Source organism: Notechis scutatus, chromosome 14 (assembly GCF_049901735.1).
Source record: "Notechis scutatus isolate UNSWTSFEM ecotype Mainland chromosome 14, rNotScu1.2, whole genome shotgun sequence".
NCBI lineage: Eukaryota > Metazoa > Chordata > Lepidosauria > Squamata > Elapidae > Notechis > Notechis scutatus.
Window position 1 is genome coordinate 9,361,835 of NC_142022.1, and position 25,051 is coordinate 9,386,885.

General features: G+C 47.7%; 3 protein-coding genes and 1 pseudogene across 3 annotated transcripts; 3 read left to right on the forward strand and 1 right to left on the reverse strand.

The window, feature by feature from the left end:
* Positions 1–25,051, forward strand: part of LOC148129538 (uncharacterized) — a 58,471-nt pseudogene that overhangs the window by 31,251 nt on the left and 2,169 nt on the right.
* Positions 361–7,405, forward strand: CHTOP (chromatin target of PRMT1). The gene is given in 7 exon segments (XM_087943148.1): positions 361–689; positions 2,122–2,202; positions 3,855–4,005; positions 5,385–5,568; positions 5,679–5,816; positions 6,459–6,479; positions 6,482–7,405. Coding segments are annotated over 6 exon segments (738 nt in total). The 5' UTR covers positions 361–689; positions 2,122–2,137; the 3' UTR covers positions 6,661–7,405.
* SNAPIN (SNAP associated protein) lies at positions 9,540–12,470 on the forward strand. Its single transcript, XM_087943149.1, has 4 exons — positions 9,540–9,705; positions 10,191–10,237; positions 10,325–10,443; positions 11,991–12,470. The coding sequence occupies exons 1-4, from the start codon at positions 9,581–9,583 to the stop codon at positions 12,093–12,095; spliced, it is 396 nt and encodes a 131-aa protein (XP_087799275.1). The 5' UTR covers positions 9,540–9,580; the 3' UTR covers positions 12,096–12,470.
* On the reverse strand, positions 12,999–24,830 carry ILF2 (interleukin enhancer binding factor 2). The gene is given in 16 exon segments (XM_087943147.1): positions 12,999–13,142; positions 14,055–14,229; positions 14,348–14,438; positions 15,244–15,358; positions 16,165–16,226; positions 16,743–16,830; positions 17,481–17,535; positions 17,538–17,558; positions 17,746–17,862; positions 19,386–19,451; positions 19,545–19,647; positions 20,202–20,279; positions 20,414–20,518; positions 20,672–20,714; positions 22,248–22,307; positions 24,678–24,830. Coding segments are annotated over 15 exon segments (1,170 nt in total). The 5' UTR covers positions 24,683–24,830; the 3' UTR covers positions 12,999–13,142; positions 14,055–14,068.

Genomic DNA, 25,051 nt, shown 5'->3' on the forward strand with positions numbered 1-25,051 from the left:
AAACAAAATAAAAAATATATAAAAATAAAAATGGAAAAAACCGACATCCTTTTCCATACTTGGGACCACTAGCCCCTAAAAAGTTGTTTTTTTGGGGAGTGGGAAAAAAAATAAAAATCTCCCATTCATAAAAACGTGGCGCCCCGCCCACATTGTCAAGCACCGCCCCCTCGCGGCCTGTCATCCGCGTGATGAATGGAGAACTCCGCGGAAGAAATGAAGCTCCGCCCCTTGGCGGCTAACAACGAAGAACTAATTCGTCGCTCGGCGCCGTTCTTGGGGCTCCGCCCCTTTCTCGCGCTCGAGCGGTCGCTTTTCTTCCTTCTGCGCCTGCGCATTTCAAGGGGGCGGGGCCGATTTTTTCCTTCCCTCGCCGGCGCATGCGCGAACTGTGAAGAAAGAAAAGCCTTGGGCGGCGCCATTTTGCCGGGCTTTTTCTGAGGGGAGATTTGAGAGCCGGGGACGCGGAGAAGCCCCGGCGACGGCGGAGCAGCAGCAGCAGTAGTAGCAGCGGAGAGCGCGTCGTGCTGCTCTCGAGGGTCGGATAAAGTGAAGGGGAGAACCACCACCGCCACCATCTTGGCGTTCAGGGCATCCGACGGGGCCGGCCGGGCGAGGCCTGAACGGAGCCTCCCGTCGCAGCCGCCGGCAGAATCACAAAACAAACCGGGCGAGCCTCGACCCCGACGGTGAGGGACCCGCGGGGTGGCCGTCTGGGATTCGGAGGGGGCTCTCCGGGGACCGTTGGCCCACGTGACAGGCTCGAAACGCGGCCTACCGGAAGTGGGGGCGGGCACTTCCGGTAGAGAGGGGCGGGGCTGCTCCCAGGCGCTCATTTCCCCCCCTCCCCACCTGGTGCTTAATTGGCGGGGGGGGGTTGATATCTGTGTATTATGGGGATTGCAGGCCTCCCCTGTCCTGGGGATGATGGGAGTTGTAGTCTAGCTTTGCTTATGGGGGGGGCAGACTGGGAGAGGCCTTACCTGAGTGTTTAGACTGGGGGGATACTCCAATTTTGGGTTTTACCCCCTCCCCAAGCAATTGGGCCCCCTCTAAAAGCCCATTTTGGATTCTGCATCAAGGCTGCCTGAAATTTCCCCTATTACAAACAACCCTGCAGGGTAGGCTGGTGGAGGGGGGGGCACAGTGGTCTGAGGAGCTTCTGTGGCTGCTGGCTCCAGATCTGGGGATTCATGTAAGTGGCTACATACCTACTTTTGCATTTATTTCTCTCGCCGTGTTTATATAGTGCAAAATTGGAGGTGGTGACCCTTTTAGAGACCTGTTATGCAGCGATATTTCATTTATTTATTTATTTATTATTAAACAATTAAAAACATTGAATGTGGTGGAGTCGTTTTGACATAACTTTTGGTCATAATTCTAGTGAAATATAATAGAATATAGATCTTACATACATATATACATACATACACACATTTATCCATCCTTATTTACATCTTCCAACACTTAGTGTTATTTAAGTCTCACGATCACACGTGTCCTCTTAACAATTCTTTTCAATCTTGAACCCTTCCTTTCTGTCCCCACCCATAGTAAAGTCTATTCCAAATTACATAATATTCCGATACATCTTCATTTCTTGCCGTGTTTATATAGTGTAAAATTGGAGGTGGCGACCCTTTTGGAGAGTTGTTAATGCAATGCCATTTCATTTTTCATGTAGGCCAATTAATTCAAAGCAACAATAAAGTTTATTCTGTTCTTCTGGTGGGCAGCTGGTCAGTTTCTGGAAGCAATCATCAAGAATGTTAAAATAAAAAATGGAGCCAGTTTGGGGTAGACACTAGGAAAGCACCCAATCACCAGGAGACGGTGAATTCTAGTCCTGCCTAAGGCATGGATACTGGGTGTCTTTGGGCTAAACAACAGGAGAATGGGAATTCTAGTCCCACCTCAGGCATGAAAGCGCCTAGGTAACTTTGGGCCAATCCCTCCCTCTCGGCTGGACTTACCTCACAGGGTTGTTGTTAGGAAAATAGGAGGAAGAAGGTGTCTTGGATATGTCCGTCACCTGGAATTATTATTATTTTTGCAAAAAGCGGAATGTAAATAATCGGGCTCTTTGAGTAACATCCTTCTCCCTTTGTTTTTGCGCAGGTTCTGGGCACCGGAGATGGCCGCACAGTCAGCGCCGAAAGTCGTGCTTAAGAGCACCAGCAAGATGTCTCTTAACGAGCGGTGAGGAACCCAACGGCCACCTTCAACTCATAAGATCTTTTTATTTTTTACGTTCTTCTTCTTTTTTTTTTTTTTTAGTTTTGTACACTCTGTCTGGTGTCCAGAGCAGGAGCGGTCTTTGCGATGCTTGTAAATCTACTCAGAGGCACCCGAGAGCCACGCGGGCAGCTCCCCGTTGCCCCGCCGTGGTACACCAGGTTGAAAGGGCAAACGTGTCGGCCTAACCGGCAACCAAAAAAAACAAAACCCGGTCGCGTTGGTGGGATGTGTCCTGAGGAAACTTCGCGCCCTCCTTTTTTTTTCTTCCACATGTGTTCATATTCTAGAGATGTGTGGTATGACGCCCGCAGTGTGGTAGCATGTCACCGCAGCTGCGGGAGGCTTCCTGCTGTGCCCAAGGCAGACACGCGTGACCTCGTGTGGTCTGTGCTGTAAGAGGCAGGCAGCTGGCCGCTCTGACCAGCCCGAAGGCTCCTTGGGGGCCTTGTAAGAGGCAAGTGCTTGGCTCCATCACCTGCTGCTTCCTCTCCTCTGCGCTCCCTCCTCCTCTTCCTCCTCCTCCTCCGTGTCTCTCGTGAGTTCAAATGTCCGAATGTTGGCTGAATCTTTTGCTTTTCGTTCCCCTTCTGTGTTCAAATTATATTCCTAGGTTAGTCGGCCTAAATGTCCAGCAGGAGAGTGTCGTAACTCAGTCGTTTTAAAAGTCTACAGGTAGTAGATTTTTTTTTTTAGTAGTTTTTTAAAAAAATCTACAGGTAATATTTACCTGTATGAAGGCTGGTGTCAGGCCTCCGGCCATATCCCCAATCTCGAGTCTCGAGCCAGACTTCCAAAACATCCAAAGGATTTATTGGGAGTTAACATGCTGGCACTCCACTTTTATTATTTAGACTTTTAAGGCTTTATTACTCACATCCTGAAGCAAACGGGGAATAATCAATATGAATAAGCCTTGGTGTTTTTTTTTTTATTTAATCGTGCTGCATGGACAGCAATGGTGCCCAACCAATTTGGAAAGAAAAAAAAGGGTAAGCTAGGTTTATGGTTTTGGGATACTTCTCCTCCCAATGCCGGTTTCGGCACACTGAGACGGTGGCTTTGAGGAGGGGGTGGGGTGGGGCTTGCAGAGTTCGCCATTCTTTTACCTCTTCATTTCTCCTAGTCTAGGGGGTTGTAGCTTTGTCCAGCAACCTACCAGTTCCTTTCTTAACGCCCTCCAATCCTTCCTCCCTTGTCTACGCAGACAGACCCCTCTCAGCCTTCCTCCCCATCTTTCCACCGCCATTCCTGCTTCGCTCTGTCCCTTTCCCACCTTCGCTTGGTTTTATTCGGACATTGTCTTGTCTCTGATTTTCCCATCCCCGCCTTTCGAGTGTTTGTGTGTGTGTGTCGTCCTCTTCCCCCCCCCACCCCTGCACGCTCTGTGGAAAAAATGAGGAAAACCAAAAAGAAAAAAAAAAAGTTCCCATTATGCTTTAAACGGGATCTTGAGTTTGTGTAACCACCTTATTACGTTTATTACGTTTATTACGTGGGATGCATCTGTTCAACCCCCACACCCTGCTCTGAGAGGGCTGTGAAAATGCCGCTTGAAATGGGTTTGTAATGAAACCGTTTTGCTTAAACACACCCCGTTTTGTTCGACCTTGAAGCTTTACTAATATGCTGAAGAACAAACAGCCGATCCCGGTGAATATTCGCGCCACAATGCAGCAGCAGCAATTGGCCAGTGCCCGAAACCGGAGGCTGGCCCAGCAGATGGAAAACAGGCCTTCCGTCCAGGCTGCCTTGAAGCTCAAGCAGGTGAGGCCGGTAGAGGAGGAGGAGGAGGAGACCCCCCCCTCAGCAGCTGGAGGGGAGGGGAGGGGGTGGGAAGGGCCTGGAGGGTGAAACGGAGGATGGGCTCCAGCATCCCAGTCCGAAAGCTTGGAAGGCAAAAGCCTCTGGTCCCCCCGTCCCCCCCCCGTGACCGACACCCCGATCACATCCCGCAGGGCTTTTAAGTTCGGGCCTCGCCTCCCCTCTCCTCTCAGAAATAAACCGGGTTGGATTATTAGCCAAAACTATTATTAGCAAAATTATTAGCAGTTTTCCTTCTTTGGAAATATTGGCCGGTTACAAATTCACGGCAAGAACTAGGAGCCATTAAGGTGTAGAATGAACGAAAGCAGCCACTATTCCATAAGCCCTGCTGGAATTGTTGGGACGAGAATTAAATCAAATTAAAAGAGCCCAGAGAGAGAGAGAGAGAGGTGGAGTCCCCTCCCCAAAACAATGCTGGGATTTTGTTTCCCTTTGGCATTTCGGACCGTTTGGTTCATTGGCATCTCCCTTGCTTGAAACAATCCCTTGTTTGATGATAGTTGTTTTGTTTTTTAAAGAGAGAGAGAGAGAGAGAGAATGCTGTGTTTTCATGGCTCTGGGCTTGTCTTGTAACGTGGCAGTGACACAAATGCCATGACGGGGGCATTCATGCTTTTCCACCCTGTCGGCAAATTTGAAAGGTTAACGTGGATCCCGTCCCCCCCCCCCCAAGGGATCTTCCTTCTCCAGCCAAAGCCATTCGTGATTCTTAGGGCTGAGATCTCTTTCCTTCTCTTCCTCTCCTTTTGGGGACGGGATCCTCTGTGTCAAAGGGGCACCCAAAAGGCATCTGGACTTCCTTGTTTTATCTTTTTTCCCCCTTGCAAAACGTTTCGCTTCTCATCCAAGAAACTCGCTTCGGTTCTAACTGACCTGGTAAGGAAAGGGAAGGATTTATTGGATTCAAAAGAGACGGGGGGAAAAAACACACACACCAAGGAAGGTCCAGTTGCCTTTTGGAAAGAAAAGAAGAGAAAAGGAAAGCACCTTACTGTGACCTGGATGATGGACAGGTGGGATGCTCTGAGGCCCCAGCCAGACCTGCCTGCCTGCAAAGCTAGTGTCTTCGGGGCCATCGGTTGGCCCTCAAACTGGATGAAGAGCCCCTGAAGGAAGGTTTCCCACAGCTGATGTCTTCCTGTGGCAAAAGCCCCGCCGTGTGATATTGTTCTCCACCCCCTCCGTGATGCTGCTAATAATGCCAATTTCTGCCTGATAGGTTACGTAAGGTAGTTCTCCCACCCAGGTGGTGCCATTGGCACACTCTCTTGCTTGTCCCCGCCGCCTTTCCCCTCCTCCTAACCCTCCCCTTCTTCCAGAAGAGCCTGAAACAGCGTCTGGGGAAAAGTAACATCCAGGCACGCTTAGGCCGGCCGGCCCTGGCTCGCGGGGCCTTCGGAGGACGGGGGCTGCCGATGGGGCAGAGAGGCTTGGCCCGGGGCGCCCTGGCTCGCGGGGGACGCGGCGCACGGGGGCTGCTGCGCGGAGGAATCCCCCTGCGAGGTGAGTGCGCGCTGCGGGGGCTCCAAGCAAGAAGCCAAGTTGGCTTTAATCCCCCCCCCAAAGAGATCTCCTGCATTTGACCCTTCTCCCCCTCCCTCCCTCCCTTACAGGACATAGTTTGCTTCGGGGAGGCCGGGGACTCGGCCCCAGGATGGGGCTGAGGAGAGGAGGCATGAGAGGCCGGGCGGGGCCTGGCAGGGGCGGCCTGGGCCGAGGAGCCATGGGACGGGGCGGCCTCGGCGGCAGAGGTGAGTGGAATGGACCCGAAGGACAGAGGTGTGTGTGTGGGGGGCTGTGTCTCGGGGATCGGTGGGGGGGGGCTGGGGGGTCAAAGTGGGTTTGACTGAGATCAAGTCGATTTAAATCACTCATACAAATCAACTCGATTTAAAATCACAATTTTAAAAGAGCAGCTCTGCCTCTGACCCAGCCTTGACTCAATCAATCGAACGTTTATAGTCGGCACACAAACGGGGGAGCAGTGAAATTGGGAATTGACTCGCCGACTTGTCCCAATATTGCCGAATGCGCAGCCTCGGGCGACATCACGAAGCCCCTGTTTCACGGCTGAATAAACTCCATTGCGGACGTTCTCTTAGATAGAAAACTACCTTGAAGTCGATTTGATATTTTTTTTTACTCCAAAAGCATTTTTATGAAAATCAATTCGATTAAAAAAAAAAAAAAGTCCGATTTACATTTTAAAAGATCTGATTTAAATTTTTTAAAAAAAATATCCCAATTTAAATTTTAAAAATCTGATTTTAAAATTGAAAAAAAAAAAAACACCTGGTTTTTATCCGCCCTGGGTTGGGTATCTAATGCTTCCCCCTGCAACTTCCTGGCAGCCCTCTAACCGTTCCCCTTTGGCCTTTTTCCCCCCTCCGAAGGTCGCGGCATGGCTGGCCGGGCCAGGGCGGCTTTGGGGGCCGTGGAAGAGGCCGAGGCCGAGGCAGAGGCATCACTCGCCCGGCGCTGACCAAGGAGCAGTTGGACAACCAGCTGGATGCTTACATGTCGAAAACGAAAGGACACCTAGACGCCGAGCTGGACGCTTACATGGCTCAGACAGACCCGGAAACCAACGATTGAGACTGGAGGAAAAGGGAGAGGGGGAGATATGCTTGTTGGGGGGAGGCACTTGGGTTTTGGGGGGTCATAGATTGGTCCCCTCATGGTGACCACGAACACCCACCTGCTCCTCCCGCCAGGCCGAAAATGTAGAAATGTTTTCTTCCCTTTTTGTGTTTCGGCCCTCCTGGTTGTGCGAAGCGCGTCCGGGGGAGAGACCCCTTTCTAGGAGTCTGGGGTGCCTGAGCAGCTCCTGTTGGCCCCCGTTTCTGTCAGCCAAGCAGCCCTCCCAGGAACTCTCCCCCCCTTTCCTCTCCCCCCAAATGCCCTCTTTTGCCCTGGGGGAGGAAGGGGGCTGAATCCCAGACCCTCCCCTCACTTCCCTGGGTCCGACAGGCTGGGTTGGGGTCTCCAGCCCAGGATCCTTCTTCCTCCCCCCCCCAGAAATGAAATAAATAAAAATAAGCCCCCCAAATTTGACTTTCTTGAACCCAAACGGCCCCAGGAGAAGCCGAGAGGTGGGGTTTTTTTTTTTTTTTTTTTTGGTGGTTTGTAATGGCGAGGAAACTAATGTGGGTTTATTTTATTTTTTTGGGGGAGGAGGACATTTGATGGGTTTGGGTTGCCAAGGAGACGGTGGCTCTTCCTCTTCTCCCCCCCCCCCCTTGCTAACCGCAGTTTTGTGGACTCCGTTCCGAAACAGCCTCATGCAACATCCTGGTTTTCTGTAAGGAACAATTTCAGGGAAATGAAAACGTGGACTGTGTGTGCTTTGTGTTGTATTGTGTGTTTTTGTTCCTTTCTCCCCCCCCCAAACACACACAAAAGAAAAGTTGCCCATTGCCAAGGACTCCTCCAAATGGTGAATCCAGGGTGCTGCTGGGGGCTGGCACCGTCTGCCGAGATTTTCCTTTTAAATTTCCTATGTAGTTCCCTAAATGTCCCATATATCTCAACTTCCATAGGCAGCTAAATAAACAAGTCTATAATGTGTGTGTGTGTGTGTGTGTGTGTATGTGTGTATGTATGTATGTATATATGTATATATATCAGTGAAGTTTCACTTAATGCATCATCCCAAAGTCTCCAGAACCGTACAGCCTACAAACTTTAAATTTGACCCGTAGGTTCCTCTTGGCTTTTAGGGGCTCACTAAGAAAGGATTTTTCCAAATGACCCTCAGAGCATTTAGAGTATTTCCTATATTATCTGTCAATCAAGGCTAAAGGAAGCCGACATTATCACATAGGCACCAGGTTATTGAGTTTATTATTATTATTATTATTATTATTATTATTATTATTATTATTATTTTATTATTATTATTTATTATTATTATTATTATTAATTATTATTAATTATTATTATGCTCTGATGCTAAGCAGTTCTACTCCCTCTTCCCACCTGAAAAGAAATCTCTTCCCAATGCAAAACACAAGCAGAGGAGTTCCAGTTTCCCAGCAGCCCCAAGCAGCTTTAGTCCAGAACAGTTGAGCTCAGCCTCGCCCAGGCTCCTCGCTGTCTCCTTCGTGCTCCCCTAGCAAATACTGTTTCAGTTTCCAAACAACCCTCAACACTCAGTAAGCTAGCCAGATGAATACCCAATGGATGCTGGTAGGCAGAGGCAGAATTTCCTCCCCCTTATTTTCCTCTCTTAAAAACTAAGCCCAACCACATAGTTTCGTACTGAAATGAGGGTACGGAGCCAGTTCAGCTCAAAACAAAACCCGGCTCTCTCGTTTTCCTTGGCACAGAGCAAAGTTCTCAAATGGTGCTCAAAGTTTGAGCTTAAAAAATTCGAGGGGGGGGCAGCTCAGGAATGTCCTCGGTGCCCTAGCATGGCTTGTTGCCTTCGGGCGTCCTTGCCAGCATCTTCCGTGCTAAATTTTGGAAATACGACACACACACAAACACACATACATTCTCTTGTTTCGTTGCGACCCGAAGCTCAAATCAGGGTCTGTGGCACACCAGCCAGGTGATCCTTTTGTGCAAAAATCAACAAACCCCAAGATGTGGGGTGGGGAACCAGCCCTTGGGATTGGGGATCGGAAGGGGCTCCACTCACCCCACGCTTCATTCTTTGTGCTGGGCCGGATTGGATTTAATTTATAAAAATTTATCGGCTGCCCGTTTGAGCCACCAGTAGCTCACAATCAAAAGATGGTGTATAGGGAGTGTGTGTATAAATCTATGAATAAATATATAAATCATAGAATAAATGTATAAATCATAGAATAAATCTATGCACACTGCTAGACTCAATTCACAGATGGAGGCATGTTAAGGGGGAGGTGGGATCCATTCTTAATAGAGGATTATTCAAGTTTGGTCTCTGGGTTTTCTAACAGAAAAGGAAAATAAATGTTGGCTTTAACGGGAGGAGGAACAGAATGGAATACTTGACTGGTTTTGCTTTTATCCGCTTACCGAGTTTGATAAACTAATAATCTTGCAAATGAGCGGGATACTTGATTAAGATTTATTTATAAAATAAATCTAGGAAGGCTTTCGATTAAAGTTTTATTGCGGGGTTTCCAATAAAAGCTTCTGGCCTTCAGAAGTGGGGGGGGGCGGGGTGTCCATCCCTGGAAGCTTTCAAGAAGGAAGAGACTGGACTGCCTACACCTGCCAGAAAATGGGGTAGGGTCTCCTTTTTGCGGGGGAATGGGGTTGGACTAGATGACCTACAAGGTCCCTTCCAACTCTGTTCTGTCCTCCGCAAGGCGCCCTTGGGAATTCTATATGCAGGAGTCATTAGATCAAAGCACCCTGGGGAAGGGAATCTGACCCCGCCCCTATACACATCCGGAAAGACTCCAATTCCCAGCTTGCCTTTCGGCAAGGAGACGCCTCTTCCGGTGGGGCTCTTGCGCCGGCGCGCTCCACCCTCCCCGTCCTGCTGCGCGGGCGCAGATCCTTCCGGCAGACATTAGCAGTCATGGCGGCCACGGCGGGCCTTTCCAGCCCGGCGGGGCCCGTAGACCGGGACGTCTTCGCCGAGGGGCTGCTGGAGTTCCTGCGGCCAGCCGTGGGGCAGCTGGACAGCCACGTCCACGCAGTCCGGTAAGCGGGCGGGCGGTGTCCGTGCAGCTTCCCGTTTTTGCATTCAAAGCCAGGCAGGTAGGAAGGGGTCTGAAATCCGCCAGGTGCAGCTTTCCTTTACCTGGACACACCGCCAGGCAAGGAGGGAGGCGCTCAGAGGCAGGCAGGTGTCCATCTGGTGCAGCTTCCTCGTTTCTAAGGCCAGGGTGGGCTTTTGCGTTCAGAGCCAGGCAGGTGAGGGAGGGGATGAAATCCGTCAGGTGTAGGTTCCCTTTCCCTGGACACGCCCACCCACCCACGCCATCCCTGTGTGTGTGTCTTTAGGCAGCTCCCAGACAGGTGGGCGTCCGTCCGGTGCAGCTTCCCTGCAAGGCAAGGGGCTTCTTGACTTCAAAGCCAGGCAGGTGGGGGATGAAATCCGTCAGGTGCAGCAGCTTTGGGTGGGTGGGGGGTGTTAAAAGGCCCCCCAGACCCAATTCAGGCCGTCTTTCGTGTCTCTCCGACAGGGAGAGCCAGGTGGAGCTGCGGGAGCACATCGACAGCCTGGCGGCAGGTAAGTCTGCCCACCTTGCTCCACCCCACCCCACCCCCCCTCCTCGAAGCCCTCCCCCACCACAATTTCCCCCTCCTTCCCTCCCAGAGCTCTGCCGGATCAATGAGGACCAGAAAGTTGCCCTGGATTTGGATCCCTACGTCAAGAAGTTGCTCAACGCCCGGCGGAGGGTCGTCCTGGTGAACAACATCCTGCAGAACGCCCAGGTGCTTTGACGGGGCAGGGGACGATGGGGATTGGAGTCTGGCAGAGACACCCCCCAAAAAAACCCACCAGGTTTATAGAGGCGGCAGTTTCCCCCCTAGTGCTTTGTGAATGTTTTGCAGCTGCCAAAATGAGGGGAATTTCTTTTTTCTCTTCCTTGTAAAGGACTAGCAACTTAGCGGAGGGCTTTGAAATGGTGTGAAAAGCCAAGAAGTTCCTAGTCCTCTGTGATGTGAAGGAACTTCAAAAGTCACAAGTAGGGTGCATTATGACCACCGAATGACCAATTACATCTTTTTATATATATATATATATATATATATATATATATATATATATATATATATATATATATATAAAACCGGTCGATAGCAGTCGTTTGGCTCAGTGCAAAACTGTGAACACGGCAGTGGTTCACTTAACAACCCCCACAAAAACATGTGTTATAAAATGGGGCAGCCATTTGGTCTGGAATGGCACAGGGTCTCCTGCTTGAGCAGGGGGCTGGACTAGAAGACCTCTAAGGTCCCTTCCAACTCTTTATCTGTGACTTACTTTAGGGTGACTCACCATTACAAGTGAACATTATGGTCGTTAAGTCAAGGACTTCGTGAATTTCCATCGAGGGCGGGAGGGTTTGAAGCATTGTAAGCCGCCCAGGGTTACCTGGCGGCCTACATCATTTTATGAAATAAATGAAAATACAGGTAGTCCTTGACTTATGCCCAGAACTGAGCCCAAAGTTTATGTTGCTAAGTAAGACAGCCGTTAAGTGAATCAATGTTAATCGCACGGTGAAGTGAATCCGGATTCTCCATTGACTTGGCTTGCCAACCCTAAGGTCGCAAAAGGTGAGCCCTGGGACTGTCATAAATACGAGTCAGTTGCCAAGCCTCTTGGGTTTTGTTCACGTGACCATGGGGGCGGGGAGGGAGACGCTGCAACCGTCATTAAGTGCGAAAAACAAGTCGCCTTTTTCAGTTTCAACTCTGAACAGTCACTGAAGGAAAGTCGAGGACTAGGTGCAAATATTTTACAAAACAAAATTTTATCTTCCATCTATATATATAAAAGCAAAATATACCACCCACAAAATCTAGGGGCTCACTAAGAAAGGATTTTTCCAAATGACCCTCAGAGCATTTCCTTTATTATTATTATTAATTATTATTATTATTAATTATTATTAATTATTATTAACACGCTCTGATGCTAAGGAGTTCTACTCCCCCTCCCCACCTGGAAAGAAACCTCTTCCAAAGGCAAAAACACAAGCAGAGGAGTTTCCGTTTCAGAGCACCAAGCAGCTTTAGGACAGTTGAGCGTAGCAAATACTGTTTCAGTTTCCAAACAGCCCTCCACTCTCACACACCGAACAGGACTGCTAGCCAGATGAATGCCAGTAAGGCAAGAGGCAGAATTTTTTCCCCCCTTTTGTTTTCCTCCCCGAAAACTAAGCCCCCCCACCACGTAGTTTCGTAAGCGAAGCACGGGCCTCGAGCGAGTAAATAAATCACAAATTAACAATGCCGTCCGTTTTCCTCCGCAGGAACGCCTGAGACGGCTGAACCACAGCGTGGGTAAGGAGACCGCCCGGAGGAAGGCCTTCCTGGATGCGAGTAGCCACTACCCCCATAGCTCTCCCAGCAAGTGAGGAAGGGGGAATCTGAAGGCAAAAATAAAATAAATCCGAGCTTGCTGCCGTTTTTTTACAGGCACCCACAAACTCCTGAACGAATGTGGAAAGTGACCCCCCCCCCAAAAAAATATTGGGGTTTGGGGGAAACGCAGGCCAGAGAGAAAAATTTCGCTGGGCTATTTTTGCAACTCGCAACTCGAAGCGGAGAGAAGCGTAGAAATATGTTTGAGTCGCACAGTGTTATATATATATATATATAGAATTAATTATACTTGTAGAGCGGAAGGAGGGACTCCCTTAACAAGTGGAATAATAATAATAACCTAAAAGTTGGACCCATGATTTCCCCCCAAACTTCTGGGGAAAATAAAAGTTTCAGTGAAAAATGAACTCTTTGTCTTGCAGGCTGATTTTGGGAGCGTGTGTGTATGTGTGTGTGTTTGGGGTTAAAAAAAAGGAAAATATCCAGAAAGAGTGTGGGGCCAAGGTTTCTTTTAAACCAAGGAGCAGTTAAAAAGAATGTCCTCCGTGGGCTAAACCGGGATTTAATTTTCTTTCCAACTTTGCTAGTTAAATAAATTCGCAGCTTGCTTTTGGTGCGTGTGTGTTTGTGTGTGAATCCCCTGGAAAAGCACAGGAGGCGATGCAATTTCCAACCAAAAACATCACAGCGTCGATGGCTGACTGGAAAAATTCAGAAAAAAAAAATAACCCAAATCACGGGAAGTTTAGCCTAGAATGTAGATTATTTTTCTCCCTTTTTCCTGGAGTGAAAAAGGACTATTTAAAAGGACTGGATCACCCGTGATCCTGGTGAGGAAATGTGTATTTTTATTTTATTTTTGGTCAACGATAATTGCAGAGGCCGCCTTGGGTGCGACGAAGAATCACAAAGCTTTCGTACGAAACACCAGCTAGTTTTATAAGGAACACCCCATTTTAATGGTAAAAGAGTTATAAAAACAAAGACATTGAAGAAGAAAAAGAAGCAGCAGCGAACAGAAGGGAGGACTCGATCGCTGGCTCATCCGATCTCGTTTCAGGCATGGCAGAGAAACTCCCCTGAAAAGGCAGAAACACGATTTTTTATTATTATTATTATTTTTAATTCTTTGGGGAGGATGCCAAGTCGCAGTCAGGGCTGCCAATCATTTCACGGAGGAGCCCCAGTGGGATGGGGGCCCTGTGGGATGACCCCCCCCCCCGGGGCATGACACAAAAATAACCCAAGTCACAAAAATAGTAAGAAAGTCCCTTTCATGCCTCCAACTTGGCCCCAATGTCCCAATTATCCAGAGCTGGATATCAAACTCTCTTAAAGAAAACAGTTTACGGAAGGGAGGAAATGCACCCCGCGCCCAAAGTAAAGTTAATTCGAAATAATAAAAATAAAACTCAACACCCACCACACTGAAGGAATTACTACGGCAAAGATGATTAATTGCAGACTGCCACCACAATTGGGAGGAAGCCAAAACACCGACAAGCTCCGACAAGAAGAAAACATGCTTTGCTTCCAGCAACTTTGCCATGTGCAGTTTGCCCTATCTTCCCAGCTGCAGCCCATGAAGGAGATCAGGGCCCTTTCCTCCCCCCGTAAGCCATGTTGCTCCCTTATCCGTTCCTCCCTGCGTGCCCTAGGATGAAGAGTGGGTGGGCCTGGGTCTTCCTCTGAATGCCCAGCCGGCCTGTGCCCTTCCCCAGTTTCCTCCACAGCCACGGGAGCCACACTCCCACTCCCTGTCAGCTGTTCCATCTCTTCCCTCGGAGTCAGACCCCAAATGGGGCATGACACTCTGGCTAGGAATGCGAGCTTCTGGTGGCTCCCGATTTTTGGCAACGCCTGGAAGACGAAGAGCGAGGCGGACGTCCGGAAGACTTAACCTGACTGGTCTCCCACCTGAGGATGTTGGGAAGACCCCTTTTCCCGCCCCACGGAGGGAGAACGGAGCAGCAACGGGGCTCAAAAGATACCTGAGGTCCCCAATTCACTCCTGAGTTTCCATGTTTTCCTCCTCCTCGCCAGCGGCCGGCTCTTCCTGGTTCTCTTCTTCCTCTTCCCCTTCCTTCTTTTCCGGCGGCTTCTCGTAAGCCTTCTCCGACGGGGTCACGATCACGCCTTCCCAGGTGGACATTTCCGTGGCGAGATCTGCAAAAGCGAGGAAAGTCCGTGGTCCAGGAGGGGCGCGCCAGCCCACCCCTCCACGCCCGTTTCTGTGTGTGTGTGCGTACGTGTGTGTGCAGCAGCACCTCCCTTCCATACTTACAGTTGGCGTCTCCTTCCTGTCCGAGGATCTTGCGGTAGCCTCCATGGGAGAGAATGCGGACGAGGGTCTGTGCTGTGTAGCAGACCATGTCCTAAGAGGGAGGGAGAGACGGAGGCCGTCCTGAGGAGGGGGCTTCAGACTGGGAATTTAAGCCCACCTTTCACAGTCCTCACGGCTTTTGCCACCCAGGGCTGCCTCTCTTCCACTTACATTGAACAAGCTGTACGGAAAAGCTTGAGCCAGGCTTATAAACGAGAGTTTCTGACACCAGCAAACGACACAATTTTTTTAAAATGGTGAATTAAAATTATTTTTTAAACAGCTTCTACCCCAGGGCAGTAGCTCTTTCGAATTTTACTGTATAGTGCAATATTAATGCAATATCAGGGGTTGTCAATTCAATTGCATAGAATGTGAAGGATGTACGTTTGTGTTTTATTTTCATGGTCATGGTGTGCACCGAAGACGGCGTTCGATTGTGTTGCACGAGGTGCAGTGACAACAAAGTAAACTGAAAATCTGCAACAAAACTCTACTGAATGACGCAACTTTTAAGATCTGCAACTGCAATCACACAGCGAGGATGTATTTAAGGGGACATCTAACCCCACTGGGCCAAATAAAAGAATTTCTAACAAAGCTGCAAACGACAGACACACACACACACAAAAGCATACATTTAAAATCTGTGACTATATAACCACTGGGCCAAATAAATGTAAAGAATTTCTAACAAAAGCTGCAAACGACACACAAAACACCCCACATTTTAAAACGTGCGGCCATATGATCACGCGATGAGGCTGATGATCTAACTGGGACATCCAGGCAGGAACAAGTGACCAGCTTTTTAGGGTGACCAAATTTAAGGCAGGGGGACCAGAGAGGATGCTAACCTGTTGCTCCAGGGTCATAACAGTGTGGACTCTGAAATTCCCACTCTCACATGGATCAGTGATGCCGACCGAACCGGGAAGGAACAATCCCGCCGCCAGGATCTGAAGGCAGCGCCTGGGAAGGGGGAGGGAGGGAGGGAGGCAGAAAAGACAAAAAAGTTTCTCCGTGGCTGCTCTTGATTTGGGAATCCAAAGTGTGGCTGTTTTTAATCCCCAGAAAGAGAGCGAGAGAGAGATGGAGGATGGATAAATAGATTAGATGATAGATGGGTAGATAGGATAGACAGATAAGAGAGATAAGCAATGGGCTGCAGGTTTAGGTAGCAAAGACAATTAATTCTTCAACTGGTACACACACACACACACAGATATAGGTATCGTGTTTCTCCGCAAATAAGACCATGTCTTATTTTTATATATATGTATGTATGTATATATGTATATCAATCAGGATGAAGAAAAAAACAACATTCAAATAAAGCACGAAGCCAGCACCAAATTCAAACAGAAACGGCTGCCAAAGCCTGACACACACACAATTAAGAAAAAACCCAATACACAAAACTGAGGGTGACAGATGAGATTCGGCCGAAACGTTGCTATAATTTTAAAAGCACAACTATTAAGACATGAGAAAATACCGAAGAAACCTAAATACCATACAAACAACCGCGAAAACATAACATAACATACATACACACACACACACACACACACATATATATATATATATATACACACACACACACACACACACACATATATATACATATATATATATACATATATATATATACATATAAGAAAACAAATATATATATATATATATATATACACACACACATATATACACATATACACACACACACACACACATTCATTTATTTTCCAACTCTTGGGAAGGTACCTTGCAGCTGTTACCTGTAAGCTACGTTGAGGGCCAGTGGTTGTCGAATTGGGTTGTTCATCACAGCATAGTGTCCCTGGAATTAAGAGGGGGAAAAAAAAAGACTTTGGACTCAGGAAGAGGAAAAGGTTTGGTTTTCCACTTCTCTCTGCCTGGGAGCCGAAATCCATTGAGGGAGAAATCTCCGGGAGGCCAATGGGATTTCCCCATCCTCACAAAGCCCACGTTTCGCCTGGTGGGACGGTGGCCACGATTCTCATTTTAGGGGCAAATATTTATAGCTAAAACCAGGAAAGTGACAAAACGGCTGGACTTCAAATCCAGGAGCGGCTCTCCGGGAAAAAAAAAAAAAAAAAAAGGGGGGGGGGCAAAAATTAAATTATTTGGGCTGGGTTCTTTTTGACTCCCAAGAATTCTGCTGATCTCAAGCTTTTGAATGTCAAAGCGAGACGCGGGTTCAAGTTTGGGTTCTAGGCCGCGCAAAGGGGGCGAGGGAAGGCTGAAAGCTAGCTCTCGACCGCAACTAGCTAATCTAGGTTGGGAATTTCAAAAGTTTTCTTTAAAGCCTCCCCCAACTGGTTCTGACACCTACGAGCAAGTCCAGGATCCACGGCGTGAGAGGCTCGAATCCCGGGAAGCGCATCCTGAGGTCCTTTAAGAGGCGGATCAAAACTTTCACCCTGCAAGGAGAGAAAAAGAAAAGGGCAGGGGGTGTCCTCTCTTGATGCAAGACTTTGGGGCCGGGGAGTTGAGGGTCGCTTAGCCCCACACCTCAGCAAACGCCCCGCTGTCAGGATTCCAGAGATCGCCCTAATTGAATCAGGATCCTCGAGCCAAACTTAAAAAAAACAAAAAAACTTCCAAGGATTTATTAAAGGCGACATACTGGATGAAGCCGACTCTGGGGTGCATAATTTACAGTCCCGTGACCCTGTTTCCCCCCCTCCCTCCTCCTGGGTGTGTCATTAATCAGATTCTCCAATGAAATATATTCACGGGCAAAAGCTCCGGTAGTTTAGTTACAACCTTTTTAAAGAAAAGAGTTGGAATGTGACTCCCGCTTTCCAACTTCTCTTCCAGATTTCCTCCCCCCCCCCTCTTTTTTTTATGGCAACTACTAAAACAAGCATAGGAATATTTTATGAGTTGACAGCCCCCTTTGAAAACAACTTTAAAAAGGCGGCCCAAAACTAGGTTTAAAGAGAAGTTGAGAACGGCAGGGTAAAATAACAACGGCTTCTTTTTACAAAGACAGAAAATAGCTCCCTGCTATCCCCCCCCCCCCCAAAAAACCCCATCCCAAACCAAAACAGGAAAAAATAAAACTCACGTGGACTGCGAGGCGTTTTCTTCAAACCAGCGGGCGTGCCTGATGGCGGCCAGGCGCTCTGCAGCACCTTAATATCCACTGGGGGAGGGAGAAATATTCGATTGTTCACTTGGCTTCTTCGCTTTGAAACCTCCCCAGAGCAGGCCGGGAACCTTGGATTTTCCAAGCTTGCCAACTGCGCGTGCGATTCTCTCTCCCCGGTACTCTGTCCTAAGCCCGACCCGCCTCTTCCTTCCCGAGGGAGGAAGCGGCCCGCTGTCCTTACGGTGCAGTTCGGGGTCCAGCTTGCGAAGGTTGGGGGGCACGGTGGTGATGAGGATCTTCACCGTGGCGTCCGCCGAGCTGATCTCGAAGCCCGTCTCGTTGGTGAGCATGGTCAGCACTGCGAGGCCAAGAAGAGGAAGAAGTTTTAAGTTGGCTTTTCATTGGCCTCGCACCCCCGGACAATGAAACGAAATGCCATCTTCGGGGGACATTATAACTCTAAAAATAAAACACAAAACGCGCATCCTTCCGCGTTCTACATGGCATTCGGTATGTCAGGGGTCCGGGCGACTGCCCTATGAGCCTCGAGCCTAGCTTCAAAAGAATCCAAAAGGTTTATTAGGAGCAACACATGCCTGCATTGAGCCACATGAAGCCAACACGTAATTTACGGTCACCTGCAACCCCGTTTTCCCCTTTCCCTCCTGGGTGTGTCATAAATCAGAGGTCAACTCGTAAAATATTTGGTATACACGTTTTATAGTCGACAACAGAAAGAAGGGGGAGTTTCAAAGAGCAGGCGGCAGTGTGGAATCGAAAGTCCATTCCATTCCTATTTTCTTCAAAGACCGATTAGATGACTGAAGCTTCCGCCATAATTGGAGAGCATGATTGATGACTCTTGGCTATGGACGTTTTTCATTGGACGATACACCCAGAGGGGTGTGGGGGGGGAAGCAGGATCAAGAGTGACAGTGAATTACTTATCTCAAGAGTTGGCTATGCCCAGGTTAGTGCCGGACGTAGAATGGTAGCTTCAGATAAATCCTTCTTAGTTTCGGGAGTGCGGCTCGAGGTTCATGATTTAATTGGCGTAACTGCCAGAATCCGGGCATCCTCCTCCAACAAGGCCAGTTCATGGGCTGGGTGTCATCAATCACATTCTCCAATGAAGGATTTTCCCCGGGCAGAAGATCCGACAGCCCAGGCTACAATCTTTGTAAGATAAGTGTTGGAATGTACTTCTGGTTTTCATTGCCGTATTGCTCCTTCAGGTTCCCCTCCCCCTTCCCGCTTATGGCAACCCGAAAACAGGCATATCAAATAGCCAATTTGTCCTTGTTTTTATATTTTATTTTATCTATTATATTATCCTGTGCCATCTGTCAGATGGAATAGTTTACAATTGCAGCGCAGGTGGTGCAAACTCTTCACACAGCTGTCCACCTCTTTTCTCTATGCCAGGCCACCAGAATCACCTCCCTGCTAAGTGTAGTTCCAAAAAAAAAAAAAGGGTGCCCAGGATGAGATGGATCTTTGAAGATGGTTTGAGCTTTCTTAAGGCAGCGGGAGCTATAAATCTCTTCCAAAGAGGGGAGAGGGCAACCCATGATCCTCTGGGCAATGAGGTTCACCCTCTGGAGCGCCGTCCTATCTGCCCCTGGTGCAATTGGCAAAACAGACAGAGGTGCAGTAAGTTAAGATACTCTCTACGGTGCAGCGGTAGAAGGTCACCACCAGTTTCTCATTCAGTTGTTGTTTTCTGAGAAACCTCAGGGAGTATAAAATCTGCTGGGCCCTTTTGACCAGGGCATTGGATGTGAGCGTTGGAAGGAAATTAAGTCATGATGTTACAGATCCCGTATTCGGGAGGGGAAGAGGAGATCTCTCTTGAGAAAGTCGGAGGGATCCGTTGCTTACCTTCCGCGGGGTCTTGGGTCCGGAGGCTCTCCACCACCTTGTTTCCCAAAGCAGCAACAGCTTCCACTGCAGGGAGAAGGCAGAGTTTGGACACAGGACACGGGGACCTTCCCGGAATCCCGCCTCCCTCCCTCTCCCTGCCCAACCCCGGGTACCTACACGTGGGCAAGATTTTGAGGATCACAACCAGATCTGCCACATTGTGGCCGGTCATCATGGTGCCCTTTTTGTAGGAGCCCACCTGGCGGACTTCTTCGATTTGCTGGGAAGGAGAGAAAGAAGAATGAAAGGAAGAAAAATAGGCGGGAGGAAAAAAAATTAGGATTTTCAGGCGGGCAAAAGGTGTCGTTTTTTGGGGGCTTGTCGGGAAAAAGTCGGGAAATGCACACTGTCAATCAAGGCTAAAGGAGGCCGACATTATCACATAGGAACCAGGTTACTGAGTTTATTATTATTATTATTATGAGTTTGCAGCAACCACAACTGCTTCGGTTTGCAAGCGATCAAAGAAGTTGTTGATGAATCAAACGTCGTTTTCTTGCCTGAGGGGGGTTGGACTAGAAGACCTCTGGAAGTCCCTTCCAGCACTGTTATTCTGTTATTTGATTAAACACGGCTACGGTGTAAATGTCACCACAGCTGAAGTGACACCCTGGGACGCAAAGCAAGAAAACTCACTCCCAGAACTACTTTTAACGAACCCTTGGCTGCCTGAATGCTGGTTTGTTACGCTGGCTTGGTAAACACACACACACACACACGGGTTCCCTCACCCATCCTCCACAGCCCTCCTTCTTAAGGGAGAAGGAGCCTCACCACTTCAAACGTTCCCGGTGCCACAATCAAGTTGTCGATCACGTTGTTGATCTTGGTGACCAGTGAAAGAATGGAGGCCTAATTTGGAAGAGGTTTGGAGGGGGGAAGAAAAAACAAAAACAAAAGAGCATTAAAGGGCTTAATTCTCCCCCCCCTCTCTCTGCCTGTCCAAAATAGGGAAATTAAAAGAGTTTTAAGCTCAAGTTTTTCACCTGTTCAGCGGACGACGGTGCAAGATCCTGGTTTCTCTTCAGCAAGGCTTCGCTGAAGGCGGTTTCATCCGGCGCCGGCTTTACCCGGGGGAAGGCCATCTCGCACTGAAGGCAGAAAGGATCCCCTTGAGGAGGGGGGCGGTTGGGTTTGGGACCCCCACTCCCCTCTCCAGCCTTTATTTTAGAAGGCCCAGTTCGATCTTTTTTTTTTTTAAAAAAAGAAAAGTTTTCCAAAACCATCCTGGAGGCAGCACTTACCACGTAGAAGTCGAAGGGGATGTGAGGTACGAAAGGTCGGAACCTGGAAACGGGGGGGAAGGAGAGATGGGGAAGCGGGGAGGGGGAAATAAAAAAAAGAATTTAAGATCTTCTGCGCCAGTTTTAATGGGAGGTTCAGAGCCCGCTCCTCTCTCTCTCTCTCTACAGAAGGCCATGAGGATGGAGACAGAACTCATGGGCCAAATGGGCCGGGAAGGCCACCAGAATCAAAAAAAATACCGATGGATATACAGTACAATATATAAAATAAAAAGTACAATGGATGGAAACCAATCCAGGAGAGGAAGCAACCTGGGACTAAGGAGAAATTTCTTGACAGGGGAACCAGTGGAACAACCTGCCACTAGAAGTTGTGAATGCTCCAACACTGGAAGGTTTTTAAAGAAGAGGTGGGATAAGCATATCTGTCTGAAATGTTTATAGGGTCTTCGGCTTGAGCAAGGGGTTGGACTAGAAGACCTCCGAGATCCCCTTCCAGCTCTATTCTGTATTAATTTATTTTTGGTTTTGAAAGGTCCAGATTTTTTGGGGGGGTGGGTTGGGGAGGAAACCCCATTTATTTGAAAGCTTTAAAGCAGGGGGCCTCCAACCTTGGCAACTTTTAAGACTAGTGGACTTCAACTCCCAGCAAAGCTGGCTGAGGAATTCTGGGAGCTGAAGTCCACAAGTCTCACAAGTTGCCACGGTTGGAGACCCCCTGCTTTAAAACAGCCACGGGAGTTTCCATCCTGGGCACCCCAGCAGGTCTCAAGTTTGCTGGGAGAAGAAAGTGGATTCTTAACCGCAAAGCCAGGCTAGGTGAAGACTGCCAGAAATGGGAGTATTATAGCAAGATCAGGCCTTGAGCCAGGTGAATGCACTCTGGCTGAGCAACACAGGTGAAAAGATAGACAGACAGAGAGATAGATAGATAGATAGATAGACAGATAGATAAATAGATAGACAGACAGATGATAGATAGATAGATATGCAGACAGATAGACAGACAGATGATAGATATGCAGATAGATAGATAGATAATAGACAGACAGAGATGATAGATAGATATGCAGATAGATAGGCAGATAGATAGATAGATAAATAGATAGACAGACAGACAGATGATAGATATGCAGATAGATAGGCAGATAGATAGACAGACAAATAGATAGACAGACAGACAGATGATAGATAGATATGCAGAGATAGATATGCAGATAGATAGATAGACAGACAGATGATAGATAGATATAGATATAAGAGGGAGCGTCATCTTCTTCCTTGCACAACTTCACTGGTGATCAAGCCAGCAGGGCAGCTAAGCTACAGCGGCCTTGTCTGTCCCCCAAAGCCTACAAGAGCCCCCTCCCCAGGAAACGCAGAAAGCTGAGGCCAATTCTTACAAGCGGGGCGGCGTTAACTTTCCTTGGTTGCAAAGCGTGCCAACGGTTGGATATTTTGAAGCGAGAAAGCACGCAGAGTCCTCAACGTCGCTTGGCTTTGCTGCTCTGGGTGTAGCCCACCCCTCTTTGTTAAGCAACGCCCTCCCCTCTCCCCACCCAACCCCATGATTTACCCGCTGCCAGGGCCTCCCCGGGAGCCAAAGCGTCCGCCGCGTCCACGGCCTCGGTCGCCCCTGAAAGAAACACAGGAGGAAAAGGGGGGGGGAGAGAAGGAAATGAGTGAAGACAGGTGGTTTTCTGCACCGGATTCATTACCATAAAGGGGAAGCATTGCTGGGTCTGGGACAGAACTTGGAATACTTGCAAGAGGGATTTTGTAGCCCACCAAGTGGGTCTCCGGATGGCACAGCTTGGCTAAATGTCTTTTTATTTTAATTCTAATTTTTTAAAATTTTTTTCCCTAAATGGCTAACTCTCCCAACTGCCTTTCAAACCCCCTCCCTCCCTTTTGGGCTCCCACCTACCCAACCGGGAAACGCTGGGAAGGTTCCATCTAAGCTCCCTGAGGCCTGGAGGAGAGCCAGCCGTCCCTCCCCACTGGGCTGGTGACCCCCCAGACCCCCCTACACGCCCCCTTGCCTTCGGGACAGAACCTTGCAAGCTCAGGCGGAGGGTCCATTGCATGCAGCTAATCCAACGCCTCTTCAAGCATAAAACAGGGCCCAAGTCTTCTTTGGACGTTATCAGGGTCCCAGCATCTGGCATTTTTAGAGGGGAGGGAGGGGTCTGTCTTCCAATAGCCCCTCCCATAGCAGCCCCTCCCCTCCGTGGTTTGGGGGGGAGGGGGAGGTGATAAGAGCCTCTGCAAGCCCAGCTACCAGGACCCCAAAAGACCACCTTTCCTTCTCTTTCCTCCCACCCACTGATGAATGATAATCCTTTTGGGAATCTAGGATTATAATCATCATAAGTCTTATCATTTTGTCATTATCACCCTTAATGACAGATGATCATTTTGGAAATTCAGAATGATCATAATTGTATTATTTTCTTATCACTATTGAGATTATCATATTGGGAATCCAGAATTATAGTCATAAGTATTATAATCATTAATATCATTATTTGTTACCACTATTAATGATAATCATTTGGGGAATCCAGAACTATAATAATCATAAGTATTATCATTTTGTCATTATCACCCTTAATGATTGATAGATGATCATTTTGGAAATTCAGAATGATCATAATTATATTATCATTTTCTTATCACTATTGAGATTATCATATTGGGAATCCAGAATTATAGTCATAAGTATTATAATCATTAATATCATTATTTGTTACCACTATTAATGATAATCATTTGGGGAATCCAGAACTATAATCATCATAAGTATTATCATTTTGTCATTATCACCCTTAATGATTGATAGATGATCATTTTGGAAATTCAGAATGATCATAATTATATTATCATTTTCTTATCACTATTGAGATTATCATATTGGGAATCCAGACTTATAATCATAAGTATTATAATCATTGATATTACTTGTTACCGCTATTAATGATAATCATTTGGGGAATCCAGAATTATAACCATCATAAGTATTATCACCTTATCATTATCACCCTTAATGATAGATGATCATTTTGGAAATTCAGAATTATCATACATTATATTATCATTTTCTTATCACTATTGAGATGATCATATTGGGAATCCAGAATTATAGTCATAAGTATTATAATCATTAATATCATTATTTGTTACCACTATTAATGATAATCATTTGGGGAATCCAGAATTATAATCATAAGTATTATCATTTTGTCATTATCACCCTTAATGATTGACAGACGATCATTTTGGAAATTATAATTATAAAATTACAAACTAAAATGAATAAAAATATAAAAAAATATAATTAAATTTAGAATCATCATTACAAGCATTATTGCTATCATTATTGTTTTGTGATCACTATCAATGATAGCTAATTATTTTAGAGATCCAGAATTGCTATCATCACAATTATAAAGTATCCTCCTCATCCTTTTTGTCTTATTACTATTATCACTCTTGATCAGCTGGTCCGGTTTGCAGTGGCTGCTTATAGTCAATTATTAATTGATCACTATTATTAATCAATAATAATTAATCTATCATATTAAGGAAAGATTATCACCATCATTAACATTATTACTATTATCATCATTATCCCTTATTATTACTGTTATTACTATTATTATTATTTATTATTATTCTGAACAAGAAGGGCCCCCCACCCTCCTCAGGGCATCCAAACGGGCCCTCCAAGCAGATAGACTGCTGCTGTTTTGGGAGGCTCCACTTTTCTACTCCCCCCCCCCCGCCAACCGGGACTACAATTCCCTTCCAGGCTCTCTCTCGGGGACGATGGGAGTTGTAGTCAAGGCGCCGCTAGCCCAGGCAACTGGGACCAAGTCTCCCCAGCCGAAAGCTACCGGGGGGGGGGAACGATGGGAATTGTAGTCCTTTCACGTGCTTTTTTTTTTTTCTTCCCCCGCTGAGGAAGGTTTGTTTGTTTTTTTTCCCCTCCTCCTCCGGGCCTCACCTCATGTCTCTCCCGTAGAGGAAGAACCGTCTCCACTCCGGCTTGAGGCGGGAGGAAAAAAAAGAAAAGCAAATCGAGCGAGGAATCTGAGAGAAAAGAAGCCACCCGGCCTTGCTCCGGTAACCCGCCGCTCTTCTTCACTCACTTCGCAACAAGCCGCGCCGTGATTGGACGCGCGGCTGAGCAAGCGGGCTCGCGATGGGCCGCTCTGCCCCCCTTCCCCCCGTTTTGACCAATCGGGACAGCGGGCTTGGTTTTCCCCCCCACCTCCCCGTCCTTCTTTTGAGAGCTATTGGTGCTTCTATCTGTCTGTCTCGCTGAAAGGCCGCTTGTCCCAACAAAGGGGGAAATGTAGCCAATGGGAAGGCGGCGAG